The 27,071-nt window shown below is 38.6% G+C and overlaps 1 protein-coding gene across 1 annotated transcript in view; it reads right to left on the bottom strand.

Annotated features, from left to right (window-relative positions):
• Positions 1-27,071, bottom strand: part of LOC122803554 (E3 ubiquitin-protein ligase TRIM62-like) — a 563,070-nt gene that overhangs the window by 162,528 nt on the left and 373,471 nt on the right. Inside the window, exons 3-4 of the mRNA XM_044073213.1 lie at positions 12,368-12,601; positions 12,210-12,232 (exon numbers count right to left, since the gene is read on the bottom strand). Of these exons, the coding sequence (XP_043929148.1) occupies positions 12,210-12,232; positions 12,368-12,601 (257 nt within the window). The remainder of the gene's footprint in view (positions 1-12,209; positions 12,233-12,367; positions 12,602-27,071) is intronic.

Genomic DNA, 27,071 nt, shown 5'->3' with positions numbered 1-27,071 from the left:
CACATTTACAAACATTATACATCACATATATTGCTATATATCCTATGATCCAGGCAACATTACATCTTCTTCTTCTTCTTCTTCTTTCAGCTGCTCCCATTAGGGGTCACCACAGCAGATCAACTGTTTCCATTTCTTCCTGTCCTCTGCATCTTGCTCTGTCACACCAACCACCTGCATGTCCTCTCTCACCACATCCATAAACCTTACTTAGGCCTTCCTCTTTTCCTGTTACCTGGCAGCTTCATCCTTAGCATCTTTTTCCCAATATACTCTGCATCCCTCCTCAGCACATGTCCAAACCAACATAATCTTGCCTCTCTGGCTTTGTCTCCAAACCTTCCAACCTAGGCTGACCATCTAATATACTTATTCCTAATCCTGTCCATCCTCGTCACACCCAGTGCAAATCTTAACATCTTCAACTCTGCCACGTCAAGCTCTGACTCCTGCCTTATTGTCAATGCCACTATCTCCAACCCGTATAACATAGCTGGTCTCACTACCCTCTTGTAGACCTACCTTTCACTCTTACTGGTACTCTGTCACTCTTACTGGTACTCTGTCACAAATCACTCCTGACACTCTTCTCTACCCACTCCATCCTGCCTGTACTCTCTTCTTCAACTCTCTTCCACACTCACCATTACTCTGAACTGTTGATCCCAAGTACTTAATCTCATCCACCTTCACCACCTCTGCTCCCTGCATCCTCACCATTCCTCTATCCTCCCTCTCATTCACACACATATATTCTGTCTTAGTCCTGCTGGCCTTCATTCCTCTTCTCTCTAGAGCATATCTCCACCTCTCCAGGGTCTCCTCCACCTGTTCCCTACTCTCACTACAGATCACAATGTCATCTGCAAACATCATACTCCACGGGGACATTACATAAATTATTCAATTCATGCCTTCTATTAAACCACATTCCACATTCCTACCCCAAAACATTTTTCTGCATATGTTTTTCCCATGATTTCTACTTTTTATGTAATTTACTCCTACCCTTTTCTAAAGATCCCACCTCTTGTTCTTATATCTCCATTACAATATTCACTACTTCAAGTATAGATGGTTTAGATTTTGATTTCCATTTTCTAGTAATTGCTTTTTTGGCAATCACCAGAATTAAACTTAACAAGGCCTTACTGTGTCTAGACAATTCAGATCCTGTGTCCCATCTCCAAAAAAAAATGTCCTTAGTTACACACATTTACTTACCTAGTATTCCTGGTAAAGTACTGAGCAGTGAATTTTTAAAGTCTACCAACTCATTACACTCCCAAAACATTAGTTCCCAGTTAACTGTTTGTTCCTGTTCACACCTCCAAAATTTAACATCTACCCGAGGAAAAATTCTTTGGAGTCTGCTTTGGATATGAAAGTGTCTATGCAATCATTTCCAGGAAAAAATCCAAAGTCTTCTAGACTTTGTTGCATATTTGGGAGGGCAAGGAGCAGTGCTTTAGGGTGTTTATAAAGTGGGAAAGACTGAAGTTTTTGTGGTTCCTTACTGTTCTGAGCTGAGTAGTTTCAGTGTTTTTTTTTTATCTTGATGGATGGTAAAGGTAGGATGGTGATTACTGGGGATCACTGAGGATGTTAGAAGTCACCCGGTGATATGATTTGTTTTCTGGATTTCTTGTCAGTATCCAGTAAAGGATGGTGCCATCAGTGTCTGCTTTGTTTACTCTTGTAGGGGAGGTAACTAGTTGAGAAAATTTAAAATGTTTATAGGGTTCTTACCTGTGACGGTGTTTGAGGTTGCCCTGTTAACATTAACATTCCGAAGGATGATGGTTTCCTGGGAGACATGGAAGAATGCCCAGGAGAGTTTGTCTTCCAAGAAAGATTGGTCATTTTGAGGGTGTGTGTGTACAGGTATTATGCATATGGATTTTGATCTGGTTTAATTTCAGTAAGACAGGCAATACCTCTGTGTTGTTAATAGGAGGGATTTTTGTGGTTAGTGTGGCTATTGCTAGGTTATTAGAGTAGATTATAGCAGTACTCCTTATTTTTTTGTGATTCTGTAGTTTCTAGTTTCTAGGCTGTTGGGGGTTAGCTATGTTTCAGTGATTAGTATAATGTCTAGGATGTAGTTAGCTATCCAGGAGTGGAATTTGCTAATTTTGTTGGGTAGGCTATAAATATTGAGGTTGACAGTTTTAGAATGCAGAAAACCCATGGCAGGGCTAGCCACTTGGTGGTATGTACCTTGGCTCTAGATGATTGTCACTGTTGAAGTGACACCCCGACCCCATGTGCAAAAATGGGTAAAAGTGGTTGTAGATGGATGGATAGAACTTAACATTTGCAATTGGTCTTCTAAGGCTATATGGCATTTTAATCAGTAGGGAGTAAGTTTCATGTTGTTGGCACTGACAGCAGCCAAAGTATGCAATGAACTTCCTTGAGAGCTATTTTGATTAACTACAATTTTGTCAACATATTGTTGGATTTTGTACTGAATGTGATATATTTCTGTGCCACAGTGATCAAAAATCTAGGTATTTTATGTACTACTTTTGGAACAAGAGATGAGATTCTGATTCCACATGATACATATTTCTTCCATAATATTTAAACTCTTTTCAGTATCTTTCCCAAAAGATTGTATAGAAGACAGGTCTAAAAATATACATCTAAGACCTTATGACACCTCCAATTCAAAATGGAAGATGTTGGGAAAAATGCAGGTTTCTAGATGTAGTACTTCACATATACTGTCCGGATCCAAAGCAGCTTTGAAAAGGAAACCACAGGTCATTATCACTGAATGTCATAGGGGAATCTAACATTTTCTCCCACAGGAAGCAATATGAAGAGAGTATAAGTGGAAAGACACTATAGGTAGATACAATATTCGTGGAAAATAGCTCATGGAGAAATTGTTAATAACAACATCAACTAACCACTTAAACAACTCCTGGTTAGAGTTCCAATACATCTAGAAATCATACTGGGGAAGAATAAAACCCTCCTTTAATTCTTCAATAGATTGAAATTTTTCTTTTCCATTAAGTTAAATCCATTATAAATACCACACAAAGCCTAGATATGTAGTATGCCATTAAGCCCTTGGCAGCTTTCACCAAGTGCTATATTTGACAGAAAACTAGTCTGGGGGATGTTTGTTCAATATGGGGATAATTAAGAGTTGCCAGGTTGAGAATTTTAGGAGACAAATAAAGGTACCAATGTTATTATGTCATTGTAATCACAGAATGCATTGCAGATCTATTTTATACCTGGATCTAAATGGAGGTGAAAATAAATATTGAGATTTCTTTATATGTACAGATACTTTACTTTAAAAAGCACAACCAGTTTGGGAATAGAAGAATCGCTATATATATATATGTGCTATACATAATGTGTAAAAAAAAAAAAAAAAAATATACATATATATATATATATATATATATATATATATATATATATATACTGTATATGAGTCTACTTCTAATGATCGAAATCCCTCTAACCCGACTTTCTCATCACTGAGACATTTCTGAAACTGCATTTAAATGAACACTCGGATCACCAACTGAAAACTTCAGGTAAGTGACCACTTTTCCACACCACAAAGTAAATTAAAAAAACAAACCAAATTAACCCCCCCAACTAAATATACCAACTCCGAGATTGCACAACAGTGGAGAAAGGGGCAAAGTTCACCATGGTGGTCAAGTGGTTATTTACCCGAAGTTCCTTATCGATGATCTGAGTGTTTGTTTAAATGTGCTATCGGTGAAGTCGTCTCAGTGTTAAGAAAGTGGGCAAGTGGAATTTTGATCATTAGAAATAGACCCATACACATCACTGCTCAAATAAAGAACAAACGTAATAATGTTAAGGAAAGGCTGAGAAAGAGATATACTTGTGAGACTGTCTGGAGCAAGGATAACGTGCAAAACTTGCATATGTCCTGTCTCTTATGTTGGCAAGAGTAACAGAAAGTTTAAAGATAGGATATGTCAGCAACAATCAGATAATTAAAAGAGAGTGTACTCAGAATGCTCTCAGCAGACATATTAGTGAGAAGGATGAACATCATCAGTTTTGTTTTGCTGCTTTGCAAGTAATTAAGCAAAACCTAAGAGGGGTGAAATTGCAGCTCTTACTGAAAAAGGTTGAATATAAATGGATTCTAAGACTCAGGGTAGTTAAGTACCCTGGTTTAAATGAAACTGTATCTTTAAAGATGGTCTTGAAATTAAGACATTTTAGAAAACTGATTTGTTCTCCTTAAATTCAAAGACATACATGTAGAGCGTTTCTCCCCGGGCCTCTGCTAAAATTGGCTTTATTCCAAGTTAGACTTTCCTGGTAAACAAATGTGAAACAAATAAATAAATAAATAAATAAGTATTTTAATTACAAAGATAAATCCAATAAACGGATGCTGGAATGAGACAGAGCTGCATAGGACAAACCGCATCCAAACTTTAACGTAAAACAGGTTTATTCACAGACAGAAGTTAGCACTTTCACCGGATAGGGCTTCTTCAGACCATAGACATTTACAAAATACAAAAAGTTTAAGTACCATCTTTGGCAGGAAAAAACACATATCTCTCCATTCTTAAAGGGATAGACTTCCATTACATAGACATATAAGAACTATACTATAAAATATACATATAAATGTATAAAATATATGCACATAGGTTCATAGGTTGGTACTAGGCTATCAGCCCTAGGGCCTATACAAGCCTAGCCATAACAATTTCTTGGCTATTTCTTCCCACACTATTTACTTCCCTGGACCCCTGTCTAACAGGGCAACTGATGTGATCCCCGGGGTGAATTTCCTTTCTCCCATCCAATCGTCAAGGTTCCTTTTGAAGAGGGCCAAAGAGGCACTCTGCTTGACATGTATGGGCAATCTATTCCAGAGTTTGGGGAGTCTCTGGGTCAGGAACCTATCCCTCCAGCATGTTTTGTTTATTGTGATGACAAGGTTTAGATCCCTGGAGCATGTGGCTCAGAGGGATTGGGATTTCTTTAAGTGTAGCATGTCCAACAGCTCTGGGTTTGACATGGCCTTGTATGTTAAGCAGAGATTGCCTCTGAATAAACGGTATGCGACAGAGTATAGCTGGAGTTTTTTAAGGTGGTCATTATAGAGCATCTGCTTTAGGCCTGTGATTCCTTTAGTGAGGTATTTCTGCGGCCTTTCCAGTTGTTGCAGATGTCTTGAGAGGTACATACCAAACAGGGCATTGTATTCTATAATGGGTCTAATGAGGGATGAGTACAGTGGGACAATGACCTCCTTTTTTCTGGATGAAAAGCCCTTAGTGATGAGGTGTGCCACATAGAAGGATTTCCTGACTGTTGTGGCAATGTGGTTATCGAAGGTGAGACCACTGTCCACCTGTGCCCCTAAGTCTCTTATCACACTTTCGGTGTTTAGTGTACTGCCACCTATATGGTAATTCATGGGTACATGTTTTTTCCCAAAGGGGATAACTTTACATTTCTTGGCATTGAGCTTGAGCCCATGGCTCTGGCACCAAGCATCTGTTTCTGTAAGGCCCTTTTGTAGAGTATCCACATCATTTGGGGATTCAATAATGGCTCCCAGTTTGCAGTCATCTGCAAACTTTGTTAGCCAGAGTCCCTTAGTGTTAGCCTGTACTTCAGAGAAATAGATGCCAAACAAGAGCGGTCCCAGGACTGAACCCTGAGGTACTCCACTTGTCACTTGTCTGGAGCTGGATTTGGAGTCAGCTACTTTTACAGTGTGGGTTCTGTCAGTAAGCCAGTTAGCAACCCATTGAGTGATGTAGGGATTAATGTCCAGCTTAGCAAGTTTATCTATGATTCCAGAGTGGGGGATGGTGTCAAAGGCCTTGGCAAGGTCTAGATAGGCTGTGTAGACCACCTTACCTTGTCCATGGCTCTGGAGACTGATTCAAAGAAGTCAGTCAGGTTCAGGAGACAAGATCAGCCCTTCACGAACCCAAACTGGGTGGGGTCCAGTGTTTGAAGGTTGCCAATGTCTTTGTTTATAAGTTCCATGATAATACGCTCCATGGCCTTGCAGATAAGGCTCGTCAGACTGATGGGATGGTAGTTTCCGGGATCCAAGGTGGATCCCCCCTTGTGGAGTGGGATAACTGTAGCTCTGCGCCACTCAGTGGGCACAGAACCTGAGGTGAGGCTATGATTAAACATGACACTTAGGTGAGGTACCAGTTCATATTGTAGTTCATGTAGTACACAGGATATCATCTGGTCCCATGGATGCTGTATTCTTAGCTTTGGAGAGTGCGTTTTTTACCGCTGTTGCTGTTATTACCGGAATTTGGCAATCTTCCGGTATTTAGATGGGCCATTTAGGGGGTAAGAGGGGGGTGAAGTTGGCACTGAATCGATCTGCCAGGATATTGGCAATATCCTTGGGATCAGTATATTTAATGCCATTCTGTTTTAGCTCAGAGCAGATCTGAGCATTGCCATTAAGATTCTTGACATAGTTATAGAATGCCTTGTGGTTGTCTTTGGAATCTTTGGCAATTTTATTTTTTGTAACTAGCTTTGGAGGATTTTATGAGGGATCTCAGTTTCTTACTGAGGCTAATAAGGGAGTTTTTTGCATCCTGGGATTTTCCTCTTTTCTGCAACAGTTTCTTCCTTTTGTTGTAAAGTTTGTTTATGGCAGGGGATCACAAGATTGGCTTCCTTTTTTTGGATGAGAGCATCTTGGTTCTATTTGGGATGGCACGATTCATGCATGAGTGGATGTGCTCACACAGTGCCTTAGTGTAGAATTCAGCAGTTGAACTTTCAGTTCCCGTCTGCATGGGTGTCATGAAGTTTGTCACGTCTGACTTGAGTATCATGAAGTTGGCTTTGGAAAAGTTTTTTATGGAGGTTTCCTTACTGGGGGCCGGGGGTGGGATGTGGATGTTAAGAGTGATTAGCTTATGGTCAGACCTGACTAACGAGGAGGTGACCATAGGTGTGGTGCATCAATTTCCCATGTTGGTAATGACCAGATCTAGGATATTGGAGCCCGTGGTGGGACTATGGATTAGTTGATCCAGGGCGCAGGGATTTATGAATTCCAAGAACCGTTGGGCAAAGGTGTTGGTACATGAGTAGTTTTCCCAGTTAATGGCAGGGTAGTAAAAATCACCCAGTATTAGGGTGTTTAGTTCTATCTTAATATTTTCCAGTATGTTTAGAAAGGTTTAGTGAGAATCTTGGGGTATGGTGGGGGATCTGTAGCAAGCTACAATTTCGATTGCAGTCTTACCTAGTGTTAGTTGCACCTGGAGAATTGTAGACGCATTGTGTTGGGCAACTAGCCTGGTGGTGTGAATATCCTTGGTGAATATTGACACTCCTCCACCTTTAGTGTTTCGCTCCTGGTTGGGTGGCCAAACAGTGTGGTAAGAGTTGTAGCCTGGTATTGCAGGGGTGCTCTCTGGTGCTTTGAACCAGGCCTCAGTTACTGCACAGATATCAATGTTCTCCATTTTTAGGAGTGCCTTGAGAGAGTGCATTTTGAGGTTTAGACTTCTAGCATTGAGTAGCATTACCTTCAGAACTGAACTGCTACTGAACTGATTCATAATATTCAATGTATATAGAAAACAGTATACAAATAATATGGACATACAAGCATAAAATGCATAAACATATATACTGCATCTATAACATATCACATTTAAGCATTAAAAATATGCATAAAATATACTTAAAAACCTAGTACACTCCTAATTGATCTTGAGCCTTCTCGACCTCAAAAAATGTTTAATAGACACTTTGTCATTTAGGCCAGGGTATTGATCCGACCTAAATCTCACAATCCATTTAACTTCCTGACCTTCAGTATAAGTCCTAATATCCCCACCCATATAACTGGGGTGTATCTTCTCTATAACCTTAAATCTAAAGGCATGGGTGGTATCAGTATCTAATATATGTCTCGACAGGGCATTAATAGTTGACTTAATCCTGATCTGATAAAGGCGCTCATGGATTCTATCCCTCAGCTTCTGATTAGTCTTGCCCACATAGAACATCTGGCAAATCTCACAGGAGACAAGATAAACAACATTTTTAGACATACAATCAGCAGATACATGAAACACATATTTAGATGAATCAGAAGGATGAATGAAAACATTGTCAGAGTCAATAAACTCACTGAAATTACATCGTCCACAAGGAAAAGTCCCATGGATGCCCTGCAAGACTACAATGCCTTCTACACCTTTAGACCACAAAATGAATGTGTAAAACCAAAGGAGGCAGTGTTTTAAACTATACTAGAGATAAGTTCACCTTATGTCTAGTTAGACTGGACAACTCCACGGTGTTACTCCAGGTCCAGGTCATAGTGGGTAAGACTCCCATTCATGTCCTAGCCAGTTATAGATCTCGCTCCAGGGGTCACAACATCCACAAAACCTACTTCACCAAACTGAAGATAATCCAGATTTTAACGGACACACTTGTTAGGGGGGATTTCAATTATCCCACCATCAGCTAGGAAACCTACTCTAGCCCAAACTCACTAGCACAACATTTCCTTGACTTTGTGAATTCAAATGCCCTGGAGCAAATTGCCCATACTGCGACAAGAGGAACAAACATTCTAGATCAGGACCTCACCAATATGTCAAACAGGTGCACTGCTGCAACTGTTGGGCCCTCATTAGTTAAGACTGACCACAAATCAGTAACTCTTGAACTGACACTAACACCAGAACTCACAAAGGGTGAAATCAGTCTAAAAACTTCACCATGGCATCAACAAACTTTACAATAAATGCAAAAAGTTGCTGTCTAAGAAAACAAAGACAAGGACTCAGCAATGGGAAAGCACCCTCCTCAGCCTTAACAGGCTTGTCAAATCCTCCAATAGCTCCTTTGAGAGAAATCTAGCAAGTACTGCCAAGGATAACCATAAGGTCTTTTACAGCTATGTATGTAGCCTATAGGGCAGGACCCAAGCATGTGCAAAACTGGTGTACAATGGTATCATACACATTGACCCCAAAGAGATAGCAAACCTGTTAGTGGATAGGTTTGGTGAAAATTTCACTCCTTTATCCCCTCCTAACTTACAACATACCCTCCCCCAAACTCCCCCACTTTACCTTACATATCTGAACAGCAGATCTTCAAAGTCCTGTCCAAGGCAAAGAACACAGCTTCTGTGGGACCAGATGACATCACAGGCTGTCTTCTAAACAGGCTAAAACATGGGCTAGCATCACCACTAAGTACTCTTTTCAATCACAGCCTAACCACAGGTTTTGTTCCTGTAGAATGGAGAACCGCTACAGTCATTCCCCTCCACAAAGGAGGCCTAGCAACAGAATAGGAATTAAAGACCCATAAGCCTGACCAGCCTTATCTGTAAGGCCATGGAAATTATCATTATGGACCTCATAAATAAAGACATAGGTGACCTCCAAACCCTGAATCCTACCCAATTTGGCTTTGTGAAGGGTAGATCCTACCTGTTAAATCTGGTGGATTTCTTTGAAAGTGTGACCAAGGTCACTGATGAGGGAAAATCTGTGCACAATACCACATTTAGGAGGCATTACCAATAAACTTACCAAACTGAATGTAAACCCCTTTGTTGTAAGATGGGTTGCCTACTGGCTCACAAACCAGTCACACACTATGAAATAGGGTAACTCCACATCAACCAGCAGACTTGTTACCAGCAGTATGCCAAAGCGGTCAGTGCTGGGCCCCCTACTGTTTGGTATATACCTCTCAGAAGTTCAGATCAGATCTAAAGCGCTGTGGCTGACCTAGTTTGCAAACAAATGCAAACTAGGTGGTGCAATCATTGAATCCCCAAATTATGTTAGTACACTCCAGGATGGTCTCACACAGATCAACGAGTGCTATATTAGTCACTGTCTCAAACTGAATGCAAAGAAATGCATCATGATACCTTTCAGTACAAACAATGTTCCTTCACACTGTCAAATCAATAACAATACCCTAAGTACCTGTGAAGTGGTACGGGACCTGAGATCACAGGTTGACCGTGACCTTAACTTTGTTTCTACCATTGTAAGGAAAGCTTTCCAGGTAACTCACTTGGTTAGTTAAGGCATCCCCTTGCAAGCAAAAGAAGTTATAATCCCCGTATGCTTGAGTATAACATCCCATTCAGTATGTACCATACTAAGCACCTACAGCAAGTAGAAAGACCTCAGAGGTTTCTAACAAAGAAGATGAAGGGTCTCCAGCATGCACCTTACATGGACTGACTAAATACCCTGTCACTATACTCTGTATCATATAGACTTCATAGGGGAGACTTATGCCTGGCCTACAGAGCAACCCAAGTTCCAAAACTAATGAACCTAATGCATATCTGTAAATCAAATGAGTCTAGGGCTACCCATTCCAGGGATTTAAATATGGCCTGCGACTTAAATAAGACATGCTGGAGGGAGAGATTTATCTCCCAGTGACTGCCATGTGTTTGGAACAGGCTACCAATTCATGTGAAACAGAGCACCTCTATGACACTGTTCAAGAGGAACCTGGATGAGTGGATGGGACACCATAAATTCTTACCAGGAATAGCATCCACAACCCTCCTGTACATGGGAAATCATCATTAAATGCAATCTTGGGTATGACTAGTACCTCTACTGGGTTGAAATGGCTAGGTGTAAAATGACCTCCGGGTAGATAGCTTAGTTATGTCCTGTGATCCTTTGATTCTATGTGATTGCTTCTGAATACCTTTATATAGGTTCTTTTTCTTATCTGTATGTCTTAAACATCTGAGGAGGCACTTGTATGCATGAAAGCTTGTGTTTATTGCACTTGTTTATTTTTTACGAGTTTTAGTGGAGTCACTTGAGCCAGATTTTGGTATTTTCTTCTGTTTTGTTGTATTCATCCAAGCTCATTTTACACACTGTGAGATACATGGAGTGGTGTTTGTGTGAGTGTGTGTGTGTGTGTGTGTGTGTGTGTGTGTGTGTGTGTGTGTGTGTGTGTGTGTGTGTGTGTGTGTGTGTGTGTGTGTGTGTGTGTGTGTGTGTGTGTGTGTGTGTGTGTGTGTGTGTGCCTGCAAGTATCTAGGGGGGGGGGGGTGACTGAGCGGGTTCCTGTGACAATGAGATGCATTGGCTACCACTGGTGATTTCCACTGAAAAGTGATATTTAGTACTGTATATGAACATTACATACATTATATACAACAAGACTTTGTCATTGTGAGAAAATGAATTTAGAAGTAAACCAGGTGAGACTAAGTGATGTGAACTTTCTGTAGGCAGGAGAACTGGGCTTTTTAAATAGATTTTTTTTTTTTGTAATTTTACAAGAGTACAATGTAGTAAATGGTTCACTAGCCATAATCATTACTGTAAGAAGACAGTAATACTACCCATAAACAAATTTTCTGGTACCCTGGGCAAACTTCTCTAGTCAGTATGAATAGCATCTTGGGTCTGTCTAGAAAAAAGGCCAATAATCTAGTGGGACCAATGCAGTCAACAGTGCAAATAAATGTTATGCTACAAATAATATTATTAATGGAGACAGCTATCAAAGAAGACAGTCTTATAATTTCAGAAGTTAACTGTATCACTTCTAGCTCTCTCTCTTACTACTACCTACACATTTTTTTTCAGTCATATTCCATACTAGTTAGCTCATGTTGCACTCAGTTCCCATAATCCTTTACTACTGTTCTTTAATTTATTTATTAACTTCCAAAGTTCACACAACTTTATCTGCATATTTACTTACTTCATGCCTAGTACCTTGGTTCAGCAATGTATTGACCTTAGTCTTACCATATTTCTGCTTAGTTTCTTGCCATACTACATGATAATTTCCATATATGTATTGCATTGTATTTCTATCCATTCTATATATTCCTTTATTGCATGTTATGTAATTACTTCAGAAGTATGTATATTTAAAATGTGATCTGTGATTATCTTTGTTCTTACTATTTGTTTACTTAAACTTTTTTTTGGGAGCTTTTCTCCTCGGGTCTCTGCTGAAAAAGGGCTTCTAAGAACCCAGACAGACTAAACTGGTTAACAAATGTAAAAATAAATCAATAAAATATGTTTAACAGGCAGAGGCAATGAACATTTCAACTATTTTTGTGGGAATAGAGCAGCAGGAGGATTGTAGACAAAATACATACGAATAAAGCACAAAATGTAATGAAGATTAAAACTTACCGATATTCATTGCAGCTTGCACTCTGAGAGAAGAAAACAGAAACCAGTATGATTGTTTAGTACTTTTTTTCATAAAAAAACTAATTTAATTTTCTTATCTGTCACAATTTAATTTACTATAATATATTAGGGAGAAACATTGTATGATTATGGCTTACCTTTAAGAACTTTAGTGCATTGCTCTGATTCAGGACTGTGCTGACCTGCGAGATCACCCTTTTCAGGTCATCCAGCTCCTCAGCGTACTGTTTGGTCTGGTTTTCAGTATACAGCAAGGCGGCCTGTTTTGCAGCTTCAATGAAATGGAGTGTCTGCTGTTCATCCTCTTCGATGACAGCTTTAATTTCTTTATATTGTTGAACAGTTTTTTCATGGAAGGAAGAGTAAATACTCTGTAAAATAATAGGCTGGGTTAGCTGTCGTAGACAGTGTAGAAAAGACTTTAGTTTTATAACCATATCAATGAATTATAGCACATTTTTCCATGAAAATAACTTTACATGCTGCTACATTTTCATGCCAAAAAACAACAGACAATATTCACTGTTTATAGGTAAATTGATTGAGCTCTACCTCTCTGTCTGTAGACTCAGAAGACAGTCTGTGTTGGATTAATTTTTAGATTTATGAAAATAAATTCTTCACCACAATAGACCTTATCACACAGCAGTAGTTATCAATGAAGGGGCATTATTAGTTGGTCACCCAGGCAGCATATTAAAAATCCTTATTACTTCTCTGACTGACCCTATTATTGGGGATGTATAATCAGACTTTGATGGTGTAGTGTTACATAGATATCCCCCCCCACAATGTTTGCTAATACCAATGTCTTTGTCCTTTGCCCTTTTCGATATAATATAATGCATAGCTTATTGCCAAGGTTATTCAGGCTGCCAGTTAACATTCCTACAGAATAAATTGTACAGTGCTTGTCTAGACTCTTAGTTTCATGCTATATGTGTAATTATTCCAAAGATCATACCAATTAGCCAATCAGTGCCTGTGTTTTACTGTAATAAAATTTCTTATCAGTCTTCCGACTGAGACCTGACAACTATAAAAAAAAAAAAAGAAATCAAACTGCAGAACAACCTACTATTGAAATATTCAGGATTTCTTGAGCTTCCAAGGTGGCCTTGTTGTCTTCTTCTTCTTCTTTCGGCTGCTCCCGTCAGTGGTCACCACAGCAGATCAACTGTTTCTATTTCTTCCTGTCCTCTGCATCTTGCTCTGTCACACCAACTGCCTGCATGTCCTCTCTCACCACATCCATAAACCTTATCTTAGGCCTTCCTCTTTTCCTGTTACCTGGCAGCTTCATCCTTAGCATCTTTTTCCCAATATACTCTGCATCCCTCCTCAGCACATGTCCAAACCAATGTAATCTTGCCTCTCTGGCTTTGTCTAGAAACCTTCCAACCTGGGCTGACCCTCTAATATACTGATTCCTAATCCTGTCCATCCTCGTCACACCCAGTTCAAATCTTAACATCTTCAACTCTGCCACGTCAAGCTCTGACTCCTGCCTTTTTGTCAGTGCCACTGTCTCCAACCTATATAACATAGCTGGTCTCACTACCCTCTTGTAGACCTTCCCTTTCACTCTTACTGGTACTCGTCTGTCACAAATCACTCCTGACACTCTTCTCCACCCACTTCATCCTGCCTGTACTCTCTTCTTCACCTCTCTTCCACACTCACCATTACTCTGAACTGTTGATCCTAAGTACTTAAACTCATTCACCTTCACCACCTCTTCTTCCTGCATCCTCACCATTCCTCTGTCCTCCCTCTCATTCACACACATATATTCTGTCTTAGTCCTGCTGACCTTCATTCCTCTTCTCTCTAAAGCATATCTCCACCTCTCCAGGGTCTCCTCCACCTGTTCCCTACTCTCACTAGAGATCACAATGTCATCTGCAAACATCATAGTCCACGGGGACTCCTGTCTGATCTCGTCTGTCAACCTGTCCATCACCATTGCAAATAAGAAAGGGCTCGGAGCTGATCCTTGATGTAAACCCACCTCCATCTTAAACATTGTAATGATAAAAAAAGAAGTAGAAAAAAACATGCTGAAATATCATAAACGAGGAGAGTGCAGCTGAGGTTTCTCTTCTCATTGCTTCTCACATATACGACAAGATTAGAAATATTGAGAAAAGAAACATCAGCCAAGGTCAAAGTAGCTTTAAAATTAAATTGAAAATACAAAAACAGCGGATAAAAGCTGGGTCAACACCCAAAGATTCAGAAGTAAAAATTAAAAAAAAAAACACCTAGCAAGGCTTAAAATTCAATGCTTCCAATTTATTAATATCACAAACAATGTAAAAACTAAATAGAAAGGTAAGCGCTTTCATGACGTACTTTTAGCCTTCATCAGTCCACATCAAAAACAGTTCACTACAGCTTTAAAATTAGTTTGAGCATCTGATTTATTTCTAGGGATATGTAGTTATTTAAATGGGGTTCTGTGGTATTTTTTTAGTTACCTTCACCTCAGCTGTAAAAGGGGATGACAAAATCTTTGGTGAGTTCAAAACCGAAATGTGAAGGAAGTGGGCACAGGCCTTAACACTGGGTGTGTGTTCCAGTTGATCATTTAGACTTTCAGTGACTGTTTTTTCAAAAAGCTTTACATCTCCAAGCTATATCAAACTCAGTGCAGAAAACACATTTTAAATAAATGACATAAAAGAGTTTACCAAGGTATAATAGAAATGATCAGGAATGGTTTATGCAGTGTTTACCCATTTTTGCTTTTGGTAGACAACTTGGGCTTTATCCTTGTAGTCTAATTATGTCACTTATAAGTAAATCCTGCATAACTCTCTCTTCTAGCATTGGTTGTTGTTTAAATGTGGAAAGTTCCCTGCAGATAGGTAGCTGGGGAAGGTGACACCCTGGGCTCTTCCTCACAACTGGCTTCCTGCTCAATCAGAGCTGAGGAGCAAGACATAGAGTGGAGGGTTAAAAAACTCCTCCATAACTAAGGACCCTCATATTTCAATATACTAGCTCTTCTCAAACCATAGCACATAGTATACACCATTCTCCCATCAGGATTTAATCTTCTATAGCATCTCTGCATAAAATCCTGTTTTTTAATGCCGTTTTGATTGCAAAATAATTTTATTCTTACTTGGACTTTCCAGAACAGTTAAATAATTCTTACTCTGTTAAGTAGTATGTTGCCTTACATGCTGCAAGCTGGTTCTCTCTAATGTCAGCCTTTTATGTTTTAAAGATTATATTGTTTTATTATCGTCATAATGTTTAATCAATTGTATTCATTATTTCCATTGATGTGCTCTAGGCAATGAATGACGTGAAAAAAATAATTTCCTTAGTCACATCCATTTGCTTACCTAATATTTACGACACAGTACTCCGTAGGGAATTTTTAAAGTCTGCCAGCTCTTTACACTCCCATAACATATGTTCTCATTTACATCTTTCTTGCTAATCATAGCTCCAGCATTTGCCAACTTCCTGAGGAAATCTTTTTGGGTCTGCTTGGAGTATAAAAATATCTATGTAAACATTTCCAAGCAAAAATCCTAAATCTTCTAGACTTTGTTGCATATTTAGGAGCCATACGTATGTCCTCTTATTGTTTCCTTGTGAATTACTTATCCAATCAATCTTTTCTCACTTCCTGTGATCAATTCCTGTAGTTAGAGTGCAGTATTTTATATGCCCTACTAATTATATATTTTTAACTGCAGCTTGTCTCCCTTTCTCTGAGCCCATTTGACTTATTTTTCCTGTAAATTACTGAAAGTCATCTTTTCTTTTGTACCAAATCTGAAACTTCAACTGCTTTTTGCTGAACACCTGCAGGATTCTTCCCATTCGGTGTTTTCTCTTTCTAGATGATTTTCTTTCAGGTTCTCTAAGTTTCTTCTTTATTGGCATCCAGGCTGTATACTTACTAGCCAGTAAATGAATTTCACTAAAACAGGCAGAGTTGCTGACCCTTATCAATCAGTTTCTTTTTTCACATTAGGAGAGCTGAAATTAAGCTGTTGTTCAGTAGGCAGCCATCTTGGAAAGCTGGGTTACCCAACATTCTTTATCATAAATATGTAATGCTGATTGCCTTAGGTTCCCACTTTCTATACTTTATAATTAAATATGCAGTTCTCATTTGGAGGTCACATCCCTGTTATCCCTTATTCTAGTAACACAATCCCCATTATTCTGAGACACCCCTTTTCTATCTCTGTTACACTGCAAACATAACAATCACTGTGTACTGCTGCACCCCACTTTCCTTATATTGATAATACAGTGGTCATTGTCTCTAGGCATTACTTTACAAGTGACCAGTACTCATTTGATGAAGTGTTATTTCTGGCTCGATATACAAATGCCAGGGCTAGTAATCCCAAATCCCAAAATGATAAAAATAAAATGAAAATGCAGGAAAAGAACAAATATTGAACATCTCGCTTCTAATTTAAATGTGTTTGTCCCATTACCTTCCCCACAATGGGAGGACATATACCCGCCTCTGAACTTATATATATTTATATACATGGATACACTAGACAATCTCGACATACTGAAATGTCAAAATTCAGTATGTTGAGACAGAATAGTGGAAAGTGCAGTTAACCGAAACTACACTATGCCAATTCTGCCGCTATCGTGGTGTTGCATTCATGATGTGTGGTGCAGTTTGTGGATTTATCTGGGGTTTCAGGTAAGTGTTATGTGTCTGAGGATAATGGGTAGGGATTTGAGTGTGTGTGAGTGTGTGCGGTGGTGTTTTTTGTGTGTTTAGTGTGACCTCGGAGTTAGAATATATAAGTAGGGGATGTGTCGGGGGCACAGCCCGCCACGTGGGAGGTGCAGGGGGGCTTTCCCCCTTGCTTATAAGTAGGTTAAGTGTGTTTGTGTGTATTTTTATGTTTGTTTAGTTAGGTAGGTGTATGTGTGTGTGTGTGATTATGTCCTGGTTTGTGTGTGTGTGTGTGTGTGAATGGTCTTGATTGTAGTGTTCGTGATTGTGGGTTTTCGTGTATGTGGTTTTTCGACTATTCAGTCTCGAAATACTGAAATTCGACATTTGATAGTGAATCCACACACACACACACACACACACACACACACACACACACACACACACACACACACACACACAGACACACACACAAACACACACACACCAACTCTCAGACTGCTATACCTTGGAGATAATGGAATATTTCAAGAAATTGCAATCTCAGACTTATTATACGCAAGTCCAGATTTTGGTGATTCATTTTCCAAATTCCAAGACTTAGCATTCCAAGTCATGGCATGTTAAATTGTTACCATTATTTGCTGGTTCCCCCGTTTTCCTTTTCTCTGACTGCATTTCCTGTCTTACACATTGTGACAATGATATCACAGTTTGTATAACTACTGGATACACCTTTTTCCTTCTGTATGGATGTGCAACCCACTGTCTAAGTAGATTTAATTAAGGTTACGGTGGGTCTTGCATCTCTGCAAAAATACTGTATGCTTGTTGTGAGGTTTGCATTTACAGGTTGTTATGTTTTTGATCATTTGTGATGGAACACTTACCCTTTCATGGAGTCAGTAGTCATGTAATCATGCTCTTCTTTTACCATCCTTAAACTACAAGTACAAGTTATTGTCCAAAGATACTCATCCCATCCATTTTATATTGCTGACCAATGCATGCTAACCAGGCAGAATCTTCTGCCCCTCACTGTGGCATTTGAACTATCAGCAGTAAAATATGTCTGCATCACAACAGAGGGACTGTCAAATATGCTACTTAAGCAGCTCATTTATATACAGTGTACACAAAATCAGGTCAGCAGGGCGTGCCTGCATGGAGTGAAATACCACATAGGCATGCGTCAACCTTGCAGATGCTGCACAATCAGGAAGAGATACATAATGTAGTGGAAGTGGCAAGAGGAGTTCCATCCCTCGCTAAAGGAATAAAGAAATAGTGACTAGGCTGGTGTGTCCTGCAAGGGACTGCAGCCAGTTTGGGCCATGATTTTATGACAGCAGCTGGCCCCCAGCACTACACACATGGGCATGGCACAGTGGGCACACGGCACTGTGATCTTCTACATGGAAAAAACAGGATTAATTCTTTATGTCCTCATACTCCACGCTTGGATCATGTATTGTAAGCTGACCTTCTTTTGGTACTAGCATAGAACTTTAGGGAATATGGGTCTTACAACTTACTTTTTTCTAAGCAGAATGAATCTCATCCTTTGTTATTTGATTCACTCCATCTACTCCACTGGAAGCACAGGCAAAAAAATTTAAAAAATCACTACAGATTTCTTTGAGATACTATTAGAAGGCTCTTTATCTTTCAACACATTGTGCTGTTTGCTTCAGGACTTGTGATGGCATGTATTTTATTCATATTTGTCTTTTACAGTTTAACAGAACATTAATTAACAACATGTCCTTTTGCACTTTTGGTTCACAAATTACTTGCAGACAATATGCATGACTGATACAAAAGTTTATTCAAAGAATTTTTAGCAGACTAGTGTACAGATTTGTTTACAGAGAAGCTGATCAGAGCAACAATGTTGTAATTTACCTGGGGTAAGCCTATCCTGTAGACCATCAGTCCAGGGTATAGCCAGTCATATACTCTTTGTACTTTTCTGACTACATTTGTTTTCTGAGCGTCACATCAAAATGGGTTTTTTAGATATTATGTCTACAACTGTGTAAATGACTGCGTCCAACAACAGATGCAACATTGTTAATCTAAAAACAATATATTTAATAGCTTCAGGGAGAGCAGCTAGAAATGTAAGTAACATTTAGTGCTTGGGGGGGGGAGCAGCATTTTGAGAGATATGTCCAGTTTTAAGTGATGGGTGCCCAACGGGGGTAGCACTAATAGCTTGTGAGTACAAAATGGAATTTGCTTGCTACTCCTACGCCATCAGTGTTTACACACTTTGGACAAATTGTTGACTTCAGTGGAACAACTTTCATTGCATTTTTGTAGTTGCTACTGACCTTCAGCTAATAATGCAAGGTTGCTTCAGCTGTCCACAAGAAAGTGATTAGGGGATCTGTTTCCAAAGTTGGAGACTGGTTTAGGTACATTCGTGTTTTAATTGTTCCTATGATATTATCATTAGACTGATCAGTGCATTAGTTTCAAATATCTATAATTTTTTACTGACACCACTGTCACAATGTAGCTTCTTGGGTCTCTGGAAGCCCCCAACACATGCTGTAGTACCACAGCCTATGACAGTCATTTACCCCACCCTGACAAATACACGCATTTGATGACCGAATGGTTATTTCCATTACCTTAGCTTTGACCCATGATACCCTGCTGTTATGGGATGTTGTCTCTGTCTTACTCTCTCTCACATTCAGTGATCTATTATTCTTCCTATCTGTTTGGCAGTTGGCTTATAGGATTAAGGAGCTGTTAATGAGTTGTTTCTTGTGATCCAGTGGTGCAAGGTTTGATTCCCTGAGCCTCCATTGCCTAACTGTGTAACTCTAAGCAAGTCACTTAACCAGACACCGTGTCTGGGCTGAGTCTGAAAATGGTCCATGGAGATCAGTGCTCTACCAAAAAAACAAGCAAATAAATAAAAATAAATGGTTGATAACACATCTGGGTCTTCACTGATATCTGTACCACGCACACTCACTTGTACCTTCCTCCTTACATACTGCAGAATCTTCCAGTATATGAAAAACAGTCTTTAACGGTCTTTCAAGTTTGAACAGGTGTATTTGTAGGAGACTTACAAAAGACCAGCTTTTTACCATAATGAGAGAGCAAAACATGCAGAAAAAAATCAGCATTCCAGTAGTTTTCCCACTGTTCTTAATGAACAAAAGATGCCCCAACCCACAGCTGTCCAGAACAAAATGGAATTTGCAAAAGTTCAGTCTCTTTATGTATTCATTTCACATAGATCCACAATACTTGTTTCATCATGTAGGCTGACAGCCTTTATCCCTTCCAGGCTTCAGAGATATCCTCCAATCTCCTCCATTCAGTGACACCTTTTGTCTGCCCTCATCATTCCCTGCAAACTCTCTGCTTAAATCAGGAATCAGGAATCTGATCTCAGCACAGGAAATAGTCTTCCTATAGCTGCAAAGGCAAAGACTCCCATTCATGTCCTACCTTTGCCAGCTTATTAGATACTCCTTATTAAAGGACAACACTATCTACACTACAGACCTGTGCTTCCTTGGGTCAGCCATGGCTTCAACAGTCATCATGTTGCAATAAATATATGATTACATGATGTATTATATATGGGATTAATCATCACATTCCCTCCGCTTACCAATATGGGGAACCACTGTAGTTGCCCCACTGTGAGGTCTTCCCTGGTGAGATATGACCACAAATCAGTCTCATTTGAAGAAACTATCACATCAGCCCCCAAGTAGCAACTAAACTAAAAAACTTCTCCAAAGCAGATTCTAACCCCCTATGGGATGGTATAAATAGCTTCTCTGCACCGCCCCCCTCAAATGGAACTGGCAACTATGCTGAGTTCTACACCAATGCTTTATACAAACACCTGTATAACTGCATTGACTTGGGTGTACCTGATAGGAACAAAAATAAGCTCCTCAAGGAAGAGCAAACCTGCCTGATGGTCAACTGCCATTAACAGGCTTTACAATAGGAGGAAGAAATTGCTATCTAAGAGTAAGGGGGAGTGAGCCCTAAATTGGAAACACACCTTCATCAGCTTAAACAAACAAATAAGATTTTTTGTGAAATTCTCCAAAGCAAACTATGAATCCAAATTAGCTTCCTCAACTAAAGACAACCATAAGACCTTCTTTAGTTACATCCACAACCTAAAAGGAAAGGTCCCGATTTGTGCCAAACTGATAGTTAATGATCCCAAATATACTAAGCCTGTGGACATAGCTAACCTGCTGGCCAACAGATTCTGTGAAAACTTCACTTCCCTGTCCCCGCCACATGCACCTCATGACATCCCTGCCACCTGTCCCCTACCTTGTATCTCTAAAGAGCAGGTCATTAATGCCCTCCCTAAGGCCAGGAACACAGTATCTATGGGACCTGATAACATCCCAGACTGTATCCTACATGGACTCCAACAGGAATTAGTAACACCACTGGGTACTCTTTTCAATCATAGACTAAGTGCCAGCTTCATTCCAGCTGAATGGAAAACAGTCACCGTTATTCCCTTGCACAAGGGCGGTGCTTCCACTGACCCTGGGAACTATAGACTTATTAGCCTGACTGGCCTTATCTGCAAGGCCATGGAGTGAATCATCATGGACCTTATCAACAAAGATATAGGTAATCTTCAAACAGTGACTGCTTTCAGCTTTAAGTCATCCACATTGATTTCAGATAAATAGATGCCAAATAGCAGCAGCCCTAGCACAGAGCCTGTTACATACATTTAAACATGCAGACATTAAAAATATGAACAAAGGCCTTGAAAAGTAGGGACAAACAGCCAATAATGTTGACATCTAATTAGCATAAAACTTGAATACCAAATAGCACATAACTTTTCTTGCCTCCACTATGAATGTGGGATACCCTTCAGAAACACATTTAAAAACAGAATAACAAAAATGATGGAAACGTATAAGCAGATTATCAAAGAAACAGTGTAACATCTGTAGACTTTAATGAACTATATTGCAAAATTCTACCACACAAGATCATTTGCTTTTGCTTCTGTAAAAAATAGATGTAAGATATGTGTCTTCTTTCTTTAAAGTATTGGTGCCAGCAGTATGTTACATACATACATAAATACATACAAATATTTCAAGCACAGATATTAATGCCTTTCCAACCTGCTGATATACCAAAAAAGTTGTTCCCATAATAAGTATTCAGGCTGTTCTTAAAATTATCTAAACTAGTGTTTGCTTTAATGTAATTTGGTAGTCTGTTCCATGCATCAGCTGCTCTCTCAGAGAACCAATTAGCACTTTTCATTCATATAAAATTTTCTACATAGGTTGTCTGATTATTCTCTATTACCTTTTAAAAAACCCCAAACATTCTGAGAGGTAGCTGTCTCTAAATGACCTACATACCTGAATAAGATCTCCTCTCAGATATCTATAAGAGACACATCTATGAGACACTGTACATGTTCAGATATTTTACTCTTTCATAATAACTTAAAATTTCACATCTATGAATGTCCTTGGTATATTTCTGCTGTACCCTTTCCAGTTTACTCATGCTTATTTTCTTATAGATTTTCCATATTGTTATTCCATACTCAAGTTTGGTTCTAATACAACTAACAAACAATGACTTAAACATTTCTGATTTCCTAGACTTTAAAAATCTTTTCATACAACCTATAGCTCTATAACTGTCATTAACCAAATGGGTGGTATGATTAGAAAACCTCATAGCTGGATCTACCCATATACCCAGGTCTTAAAATGAATCATAGTTTCAATCGCTGTCTTCCAGATCTCATGTGCTTAGTTTTTGATGCATTTATCATCATATTATGTTGGTCATGTAGTGTAGTTTACTGTGTACTAGACAGCTTCAAAAATCATAATTGATGAGGGGAATTCAGAAAATTGTGTGAAGGGATAAACCAAGCCTAAAAATAGGTACATACCTCCATGGGTAAAGCAGTCTTGAACAAATGATGCCTGTGATGGGTCTCAGCAATCCTGGAAGAACATTATTTCCACAATAACACACAACCTGGAGGGTAGGTATTATTGCTTACTCATCAACCCTAAAGTAACCATCTTTCAGTACGTGATAATACTGTTTGCCTTATTGCTCAGTTATTTGTCTATCTTTTCAAATATGCTTAAGAATAATAAAAATGATTTCTGGAGCTAATGTGGAGACAGGTGACAAACTTCTGATGTGATGAAAGGCACTCTGTAACACAAGAAGGGATCAATGTGAATTGCATACTTTATTTTTTATTTTTATTTATCCTTTGTTGACTGGGTTAGCCCCACTATGATAATAGCCTCTTTTCAGTGGACACCCAAAGTGTATTTCTACTAATAAGGAAAATTTGGCCAGGACATTTGGGGAAATTTTCCTACTTGTCGTTATTGTGAGTGGGACCCATTTTGCATGAGTGGTTCCTGTTTCTGCTTCAGATGTAGAGGCAGTCTGAAAATAAAGGGAGGTAGATGAAGAGAGGAGATGATAATGGAGCTGCGAGAGAAATGGAGGAAAAGCCAGTAATGAGACCAGAGAATGGTTGCAGGATTTTGAGATATTTCCAAGAAATCTGTTTGATTGAAATGAGTCAGCAAATGATAGATGTACAGTTACAAGCCTCCAGTCAGGAGGTTTGTGGGATGATTTACTTAAATAAATGTTGATGCAGAGTGAGCCAGAAAATGAAGGAGACATTTCCTGGGGAGAGGGGGACATTATGGAGAAAATACAAAAGGAGAATGCAGAGACAATACTGAAAAATAGCAGTGGGATGAAAAAGAAGACATTTGCAAAAAAAGTAAAAGAAGGCAAAAGAGAAATAACAGAAAAGAAATAGGCAGAAGAAAAACTATGTGGTAAGGATTCATACTAAAGCAGATAACTGTACACTGGGCAGAAGAGAAACAAATTTATTCCACTATTCAGGGAATGCCAAGATTTAGGTGTGAGATTCAAAATACTGTACCCAGCTATCTTCAAAGTATTCTTCCCTGGAGGGACAAAAATCAAATTTGATGAAGTGCATGCTAAGGAGGAAATACAAAAGTTTGTCCAAAAAGTGAGCTGGGAAACAGAAATATATTATGCTTCTTATTCTTCTGGTAATAAAGACCACATAGAGACTGTACCTGTGAAACTTTTTCCAGAATTCTAGAAAATGTTGGAGTGAAGGAAGGGAGCACAAGAGTTGATTAGAAGAACTGAGAATGCATTGGAAATGAAGCAGAGACAGGATTTGGGAGATGGAGATGAACAGTAATAAAACCAGTTACTGAATGTGGGATTACAATGCAAACATTATATGTGTGAAATATGGCAAAACTAGAAAAGCTGGAAATACTGGACTTTTTCAGAATTTGATGGTCTTGTGGGGGACTGTAAAGCATATGCTTCACTTCATGTCATTAATGTTCAAAAATGCTTTGGGGGGTGGAAGAGGAGGGAGAACGTTAACTATAAGTAAAGAATTTTTTCTTACTAGCACTATTTTTGTTTTGCATGGTTTTCTTTGCATGCTATAAAGTACAGTTTTCTCAGCTATTTTAAGTATAATGGTGATTGCAAATGTGCTGCTGTTCTTTTTTTCTTTTTTTTCTCTCTTCTCTCTTTCTTCTTGTCCAGTTTTAAGAAATGTAGGCAATGCAAGTAAAAAAGCCTAGTTAAAAGAGCATGACAAAATAAAAATTAATGTGCTTTTTTCATTATTGCATGGGGAAATGACTGGATTAATGACCTTAGATTGATTTTGTAACAAGTTAATGAAAAAGAATATTGAATATTATGAGGCTTTTTTCTAACAAATACATGTATGCTCTGTAGCAATTCTGTAACTGCTCTTCATGTTTCCATGGAAACAATCTGATAAAGAGAAACTGGCTGTCTGGTTCTCGTGTCTCCATGGAGACAATCTAATAAAGAGAAACTGGCTACAGTCTGGTGGAGAGTGACTGGCTGAAGAAAAAAACTGAGAAGAGAAATTGGATAGGAGATAATGTTCTCTGAAAGCATTCAGGGATTTTCCCAGCTGGGAGAGTTATAAAGAAAAGACAAAACCAATTAGCACTTAGTAGAAGCACAGGCTGCACCATGCATCTTAGCATATTTAAACTTTCTTTTAGGTTAACTCAAGTCTGTGAGTGTGGCTGTCAGTTTGGGACTTTTGTTCCTATTAGAGAGTAAAACTTCAGTATTTGAAGATGTATATGGTTTTGTTTGTTAGTATTAAGTTAATAGGTTTTACGGGTACTGGGTATGTATTTGTGTTTTTTTTAGGGAATTCAACAAAACAAAAAGTTTTATAAAATGTGACATAGACTCAAATGGATATGATAAACAACTGTATAAAAGTTCAACCTGTCAAACAGTATATGCATCAAACACACAAGCTGTAACTAGACATTTAACAAAAAAGGTGTTATACATAAAAGGTAGTAATAATAACTTTTTAATGCACTGGTGTTTTCTGTAATGTCTTTACATGTCAATGGTCTCACAGATCAACACAAAAAAGAAAGAGTAGTGAATTATATTAAAAATGTACAGTGCAAATAGCTATGTTACAGGAGACACACTTAGAAATAACTGAACATGTGAATTTGATAAAGAAAGGTTTTCAGGATGGTTATTCAGCGGAATACCTGAGACAAAGGAAAAGATGAGTACTTATATTAATTGCAAGAGGAGTTACAATAGTGATAGAAGAGGATTAAAAGATAATAAAGGTAGATTTGTAGTGCTAAAGGTCTATTGGCAAGGGCTGAGGATTACACTGGCATGCACTTATATTCATCCTAAAACTGCTACAAGGGCACTTAAGAAAATTCTGGGAGAAATAATCAGTTTCCAGCAAAGAATATTATTTATAGATGGGGACTGGACTGTGATTTGCAACACTGAAGATGTGTCTGTTGGGCCCAGAAAGTAAAATATAACAAAGGAGGATATATTTTTGAAGAAATTTATGAAAATATTTGGCATGGATGATGTGAATTCAGTAATAGGAGTTCAAAGTCAATTGACATACTATTCCCCAAAATATATAAACATGGCTAGGGTAGACAGAATTTACATTTCACGGGAACATGTGCATTTAATTGAAGGTCTTGATATACACCCAATAACTATTTCAGATCATGCACCACTAATAACTAAAATAAAGACATAGAGTAATGAAATAAAAATGAGACACTGGTGCCTTCCCACCTATCTGTTGAAAAGAGAGGAATTTAAAGAAAGGGTAGTGGATATTATTCAGGAGCTATTAGTGAAAATAGAAATTTATTCTGAAAATAAAGCTAGGGAGTTTGATAAAATTAAGGTGGAGTTTAAAAATAGGGTGGAAACAAAAGAAAGGGTGCTATGGTTAAGAAGTAACAAGAATTATTTAGAGGGATTGAAAAAGTTTAAAGTATTGCAGAATTGGGAGAATCTCACAGAACAAAAAGAGGATCAACTGCAGAATGCTAAGCAGCAAATAAGGGATTACCTTGATAGTATGCATGAGTTTAGAAAGATTTCTGTTAAGCAACTGTTTTTGACAATAACAGTAGAGCACAAACATTTTTAGCACAATGACTCTGGCAACAGAAATTAAAAAGGGCTGTCACCAAGCTTAGGGAACCTATAACAAGTAAGGTAATGTGATCCTGTAGAGGTATTAGACATATTTTGGAAATTCTATGAACATCTGTATAAAGCAGAGAAATATGGAAATTAAGAAAAAATGCAAATGGAAATGTTTATGGAAGAATTAAATATGCCAAGGTTAGAGGTAGATGAGGCTCAATTACTAACAGTTAGGACAGGAAGAGATAACATAACAACTGTGATGTATAACCAATCACAGGAACACCCCCACAAATAGATGGTATTCCTATGGAAGTTTGGAAGCTAGGAGGGAAAACTGATAAAGAACTGGAGGGTTTTGTTTAACAGTATTTTAAGAGGAAGAGAAGTACCAACATCCTGGAAGAAAGCAGTCGTAGCTGTAATACCTACAAAGGGTAAAGATCCATCAGATCCAGCTTCATACAGGCCCATTCCAATACTAAACCATGATTATAAAGTGTTCATGTCTATAATGGCTAAAAGAATGTTAAAAGTAATGCCAAAATTAATAGATATGGATCAATGTGGTTTTGTGAAGG

Source organism: Protopterus annectens, chromosome 5.part1, assembly GCF_019279795.1.
Source record: "Protopterus annectens isolate FY-2018-M chromosome 5.part1, PAN1.0, whole genome shotgun sequence".
Classification (NCBI taxonomy): domain Eukaryota; kingdom Metazoa; phylum Chordata; order Ceratodontiformes; family Protopteridae; genus Protopterus; species Protopterus annectens.
Note: the sequence above shows the minus strand (reverse complement) of the source record. Positions and strands in the feature narration are given on the sequence as shown.